General features: G+C 33.9%; 1 protein-coding gene across 2 annotated transcripts; it reads right to left on the bottom strand.

Moving 5' to 3' along the window:
- Positions 1-3,334: 3,334 nt before the first annotated feature.
- On the bottom strand, positions 3,335-4,527 carry LOC110860251. Of its 2 annotated transcripts, none has more exons than XM_035860155.1 (4): positions 4,387-4,527; positions 4,264-4,301; positions 4,046-4,188; positions 3,335-3,742 (listed from the first exon to the last, which is right to left on the bottom strand). In XM_035860155.1, exons 1-4 carry the CDS (start codon positions 4,440-4,442, stop codon positions 3,485-3,487), a joined length of 495 nt encoding a protein of 164 aa, XP_035716048.1. In that variant the 5' UTR covers positions 4,443-4,527; the 3' UTR covers positions 3,335-3,484. The 2 variants fall into 2 exon arrangements, with proteins under 2 accessions (XP_035716048.1, XP_021964997.1); XM_022109305.2 differs by having other exon boundaries at positions 4,255-4,301.
- Positions 4,528-6,703: the final 2,176 nt, after the last annotated feature.

A 6,703-nucleotide genomic window follows, 5' to 3' on the forward strand; every position in this document is an offset into this window, starting at 1 on the left:
CAAGAAGGCGATCTCTTATCACCACTTCGTCTAGAAACTCGCTCCATGTCTGCAATGTTAAGGTATGCTCAAGTTAGCCAAAACTTGAGCACAGCCTACTTAAATATTCAGAGAATATTATTTATCACAAGGCCAAATCGCTCCTGGGCTGGTGATCTGTCAGCTCAGGAGAGGATTTGCTCACAACCATGACTACACCTGAATGTGATGTTTAAATCAGTAAGTATTATCAATTTAGTGTTTTTCGGTGTCGAAGTCAGTTAAAAATTTGTCACTTGAGAATGTGGATTTTTTGTCGTTACTTAGAGGATAAATAAATCGGTTTAATTACGGCGTCTGTGTTCGACGAGAGAAAGGATTCTGTGCCATCCAGGTGAGTTTTTTGAGATGAGAGATGATATTCATTCCGTCAAATTCTTTGCTAATTCTTACCTCCCCAAATTCCTCCTCCCGAACTATCATGCATGTAACAGTTAGGTTTATGTATCTAAGTAGAATTTGTACAATCCACACAATTACTTTTTCAATTGCTTTTTTTCTAAAAATTTTTGTAAAGGAAAAATTCGATGGAAAAATATTTGGAAATCGTAATCGAGAATAACCCAAACTCTGTAACAATCACACATTTTTACTCAAAAATTGTCCTTCAATTTCATATGGCAAAGAGAACAATTATGTACTTATCTAGCATATAAATATATAATTTTGAACATCATGATTTTTTCACCTCCATTTTTTTTTGTTAATTTCTGAATTTCCAGAATATTTCAACTAGTGTAATTTTTGATATCTGCATACTGGATGTCATCTGTAGGATCGAAATATATTAGATTTCGACTCTTTCCCTCCATAAAATTCAGTCTCAAATAGCGTAGTCCTTAATAATTTGCCTCTGCTCGAACTTGACTCGTCCTGTCGCGCATCTTTTTGAGATGATGAGCTTCAAAACCGAAGGGCTTCCCCGAAGATTTTCTTTGTTCAGGGTCATTTTGATGGTACTAGGTCCAACTTGGTTACCAAGCATGGTGGTGTCCTGAATAACTACCATAGAGGCTGACAGAGATGGTTTTACTTTCACTTGTCTCACCTATCCCGTATAAAAATTTTAACGGATTTTATGCAGAAATTTGGCTGGATTTTATGCAGCAATTTGGCAGAATTTTATGCACAGAACTTTATGCAGGGTGATTTGTGTATAAACTGTGCAGGATTATACATAATTATGCTAAAGTTTTTCTATATAAAAGAGATAATTCTTGCCACAAGCTTTGTATGAAGAAAATTCTCTTCATGAAAAGGGTCAAATTTATTGCACCCAAAGAAATAATATTTTCTTCCAAAAAAAATTATTAATTTTTCCAATAATGAAATCTGCAATCGAGTTAATTATTTCTTCCAAGAAAAATCTAGAATGTTCCAAACGAATAATAACATGCTCCAAATTATATAATTTAACTTTACATGTAGTATTTTGTTTATAATCCAGCTTCGGATTTACATAACGGACTAGATTATAGAAGTGTGCATTCATTTTCCATGTAATGAAAAATGTGAGAACAACACTAACATCTCATCGCACATAACGGAAATTATGTGCGATATTCGTTCCATGCAGTTGGCTGATTGTGTTGAAGAATTTGAAATTTGCAAACACTTTTTCTTAAGAAATGGTCAACAATTGACGACGTGAAACTTTCTTTAAATTACTTTAAATCCGAATAACTTGATCAACGTGACGGATGGTACGAAGGTTTAGCCCCTGAATATCCGTCAACTAATAACGGTCTTGAGTCTATCAGCGTAAAGAAAGAGGGGACTTATCAGGGACGTGTACCATTGAGACAATTCTTTGGCTGCATTCTAAAACTTCTCCAGAGTTGGTCCAAAGACAGAAGCCCGGATAGTCCAGACTACAAATGTTTTTATCAATCGCCATCATTATCCAAATCACTTCTTTCTCAATCTTACATTTGGGCAAAATCCAAGAAGGGACTGCGATTTTAAAAAATCTTTGACGATTATATTCAATCTCCAGCAAAAGATTAATCCTTAGGTACAGATGAAATTGACAGAACTTTGGGGCTACTCAAACGTATGTCATGGAAAAAGTTTGATTCTTATTCGACCAGCAAGTCCAGACTATGGGTAATTAATTATCATTTATCGGATTGGATTAACTCAACCTGTACTTGTCCTATTTTTAAGAAGACATATGCAAACACATTGTGGGAATTGGAATTATTAAGGAGAAAATCATTGTCCCCGATAATCTAAAAACTGACAACATAGGAACAAAACCAAACGTGGAAGGAAAAAGTTGGTTCGAAAAGCATTAATCATTGACTAAATAAAATGCACTCTATTTTTAAGCTTGATTATATAGCATATATGTTATAATTCGTTGTAATTCAGTCATTTGGATCTTAATTATATTATTGGATTTTATTGTTAAAATCTTGGAATTAAAAAATACTTTTTTGCGAGAATCAGTATTTGCAAATTTATAAATTTTTTTTGGAAGAAAATATTTTGTTCTTGGAGCGTTAAATTGGCACCTAGTTATCAGTTTATAAACTTTTATGCAGAATATACTCTCTAGAAATTTATGCACAATTATCCACAATTTTTTATGCATAAATCATTATGCCGACTAAGTGTGGCGTACTATGCAAAAGTCGCCACACGATTTTTATACGGGATGCCAAACCTATTTTTGTGATTCTCACCGCTTTTTTGTGGATTCTAAGCCGATGAGTATTTTTATAATTTCGTATGATTAATTGAACTGTTACCCTTCTCAGTTTGCACTTCTCTATTAATTTCCGTTCCGATCAACCCCCATTTTGCCCCCATTCTAACCTTGAATTTCTCGATTTCTTATCGTGACAGAAATTTCACTACGAGAAGTTAACGTCTATAATGTTAGTCGAATTTAGTGCCATAAGGTTGACAGATTATATTTATAGGACTACCTTGATGCGTAAATTAATTTATGTTGGTATAAGTGAAAATAATTGTAACTGGACGTACAATTTTGACCCGCAAATTTTCTTGTTGTTTTTCATGATTTTTTTTCTCATATTTCCCAGTAGAAATACAATCATTGATTTTGAAAGAGTATCAAAGTGTGTCCAATTTGATATCAATAATGGGAGATTGTGTGAACAGTTCAGACGTTATGCGCATGAGTGTGGGACAATTATAGGATGGACGTTCAATTCTGGGCTTCACTGTACCATTTTTCCCACTTTTTCCACCTGCCATGGTAAAAACTAGTTTTGCACGGAAAAAACGAAACCCTGAATTTTATAAATCACTGGAAATCCAACCATAATTTAAAGAACACGGAACAAAATTTTATTCAAAACTATTTTACATTCAAACATGACACTTCTCGCACCACAATAAACTTTACTCGACCCCAATTTACTCACAAGTTTAGAACAATGATCAAATCAAAAATTTTTCAAATCTTATCCAATTTCTACTTACATATTGTACGGCGTCTTACTTGACTCAAATTAGTCACTCGTTTAGCAGGCCAGAGGGCGTCAAAATGGGCTGGATATTTTGTCTCATTAAGTACAATTGCTCCAGATCCGGACAAGTATTTTGGCCCCAAATTTGTGTTGCAAATGAAATGAAAATTATTTATGATGTATCTGTTGAGACAATCGTTAATTCGAAGATCCACCTTGTACCCGCCCTCATGAGTGTTGATCCCCTTACCTCTGTGGGCATGCTACATGTTGATCAAATAAAATTTGTAATATTTGTTCACCATACACTCTATAAAAATCGAGCAAAATTTACTCAATTTTGAGTGAAATTCCCACCAAGACAACTATTGAGTAAAAGATACCCAATAAAAGGTAAAAGTTATCCAACTTTGCAAGATTTTTGCTCAACCTTAAGTAAATTTTAAATTTGGCGGGGTAAATTTTACTCAATATTTGTCCTGGTGGCAATTTCACTCAATTTTTTTTACACTGTACAATTGAGGTGGATGAATAATAAAAATATAAATATTTCAAATTTTGACCACCTCGGTTCCCCCAGTGACAACGAATTTACAGTTGTTCGTCCTCTTAAAATTTATGAGCCAATCAATAGTGTCGGAACGAATGTCTTGCAAACTTGTACAACGCTTGTTGTTTCTATTAGCATCATAGCAGTTCAGCTTAATTCCTGAAAAATATATATACGTTTGAGTAGAAACATTTCTATGTAGTTGAGATTTAAACACAATTCTACCCCATTTACTAAGCTTGTTAACCGCGTCGTGATGCGATAACAGTTCTCTGTTAAAGTAAAAAGTAAAATTTAAAATAAGTAGACTTTTTTGATTGTTTAATTTTCTATATATTTATTTAAAAATCAAATTACCCCTGTCCAATGGTTAGGAGGAATACGAAAAAGAGGACAAATTTGTGATCCATCATGACGTAGTCGTCGTTACGTATGAAAAATTTATGAAAAATATATCAGAAAATTAGATGATTGAATGTACAGTTTTTTCGTATTCGGAATGACTTCAGATCCATAAGTTGGACTGCTTTTATACCCGTTTGGCTAATTTTGTAAGGTGTATAGGCTGCATAGGCAAATCATGTACATATGTATATTGTATATCTACACTGCTGCAGAATTTAGAGGATTTTTGTAACAAGCATTTTCCACTTGTGGTGGACTCAGTTACATGAAATGCCCCGGGTGGATGAGACGAGAAGACCAAATCACTTGTAAACCCATGACGGATGCATAAAAAGAAACAAATCCACCTGTAATAATTTTAATCGATGACGCATTATTTTTTCCCCTCTCGCACTCTACTTGGAAAATCAATGATTGATTGATTAATCAATCATTGATCTTAAACTTGAATAAAATTCGTTTACGTAACTTGTATAGTTACGAATATATTGAATCGAGTCGTGGACAGAATTGTTTAATAGGGTATCATATCAATTGTATAAATAGCATGTATGTACATAGCTAGAAAGTTCAAAGTATGACTAGGAGATGGTGCAAAAAAATGGCACAAAAAGTAATGACTGAATTTGGGATTATGTACATTCAGAACGAGAATCCTACATGTATAAATATGTAAATAGGTAGGATAAATACCTATGTAATATGGGCTATGATTCATGGTCTACATGCAATTTTCGTTCACAATATTAATAAGTAATCGAGAAACTATCACTGCATAATATTCGCAGCGTCAATTTCTTAATAAGTATCTATGCACCTTCGTATTCATCATATATGTACATATTTAACATATTCATATCCTTTAATGATGCAGCCACTAGCAGTAAATATTCTAGAAATATATTAAACATAAATATAGAAAATTATGTATTTGACTAACTTCGACAATACCGGTACATGGTGTGTGCAGAGTTGTCACAAAACTAAAAACGCTCTTGGATGTGTCGAATGAAATAAAAAATTAGCGTACACGTGTATGGGCGTTTTTTCTCAAAAAGTTTTTTTCTCATTCTTGAATAATAAACGACTTTTTGACATATTTTCTAACTTTCGAGTAAATTAAAGTTGACGGATTAGTAACAGAATTTCGTTTTTTTTACAAAATTCCGAATTAGACGGTATGCTCAACAGATTCATTTTAACAATGTTCATTTGTGTATTAGGAACAAACCAAAGTTAGCAAACTATGGTTACACCTAACGTGTGCATAACGTGTCTAATTTAATAGTACGTTTGTAGCGCTAACTAAATTCGAGGTTTAGTCGTGAATAACAAAATTCCGAATTATTTACAAAATTTCCATTTAGCAACAATTTGTCTAGCGAACCAGTTGTATTCTAAAAATTGATATCAGCTGGATTAGTTATACTCGAACTGGCTCAAGCGGTACCTCACAACATTTTTTACTCGAATATGTCAAGAGGGTATGTAAGTTAAAGGCAGTGGCCAAATATTATACCAAATGTCTTATTAAGGGAGTGGTCTGAGACCCCATAAGGTACATGTATTCTGAATCCTCACTTGGCCACACCCCCTAAAGTTTCCAAAATTGAATTTTGACTTGGTTACGTTTGAATTAAATCGAGCGTTTTTTGAAATTCGGAAAAAAAACTTATAATGGAACCCTTTCTCAAGCTACACCGGGATTGAGTAACGAGTTATATCAAGAAATCGAGCCAAAAATTAAGAATCACATAGCGCTTATCATTCCGTTGAATGACCCCTTTGAAGAAAAATATTGGGGGTTAAAGTTCACACGTCCGCCCTGTTTTTCACCCCGTGGAGGGAAAAGGGAGAGAAAATTAGCTAAAAATTGAACTTTGGAGGCCAAAGTTCAATTTTTAGATAATTTCCTCTCCCTAATTTTTTACGTAGCGACGAAGTGAAGACACTACTTCGCGAATGACAAAGTTCTTAAAATTTGATCGAAGTCTGAAATGAGAAATTTCAAAAATTTCAAAAGTCAAAGCTTCGAAAAGATTTATGGACTTTTCCCATTTCAAAATCCTCCATTCGGAAGGTTACTTATCCTATTTGGACAGCAATTGAAACTGACCCAAAAACATCAGTCGGCGTTGGTGCATTTGTTTTGTTTGTGCAACATGTTCAACATGTTAGACCTGTAGCTACCCAGTCTATCTCGCCGTTTCAACGAATTCATTGCTTTTCCTGTATTTTCGATTGTAAACATCATCACCTCCTCGTCAAA

Source organism: Folsomia candida, unplaced genomic scaffold (genome assembly GCF_002217175.1).
Source record: "Folsomia candida strain VU population unplaced genomic scaffold, ASM221717v1 Fcan01_Sc030, whole genome shotgun sequence".
NCBI classification, from domain to species: domain Eukaryota; kingdom Metazoa; phylum Arthropoda; class Collembola; order Entomobryomorpha; family Isotomidae; genus Folsomia; species Folsomia candida.

Bases quoted from the DNA above. Each gene is read 5' to 3' on its own strand.
- LOC110860251 (XM_022109305.2), bottom strand. From the start codon at position 4,442: ATGATGGATCACAAATTTGTCCTCTTTTTCGTATTCCTCCTAACCATT. The intron at 4,302-4,386 runs GTAATTTGATTT...TTACTTTAACAG, and splicing joins CTCCTAACCATTGGACAGGG to AGAACTGTTATCGCATCACG. The intron at 4,189-4,254 runs GTAGAATTGTGT...TATATTTTTCAG, and splicing joins TAACAAGCTTAGTAAATGGG to GAATTAAGCTGAACTGCTAT.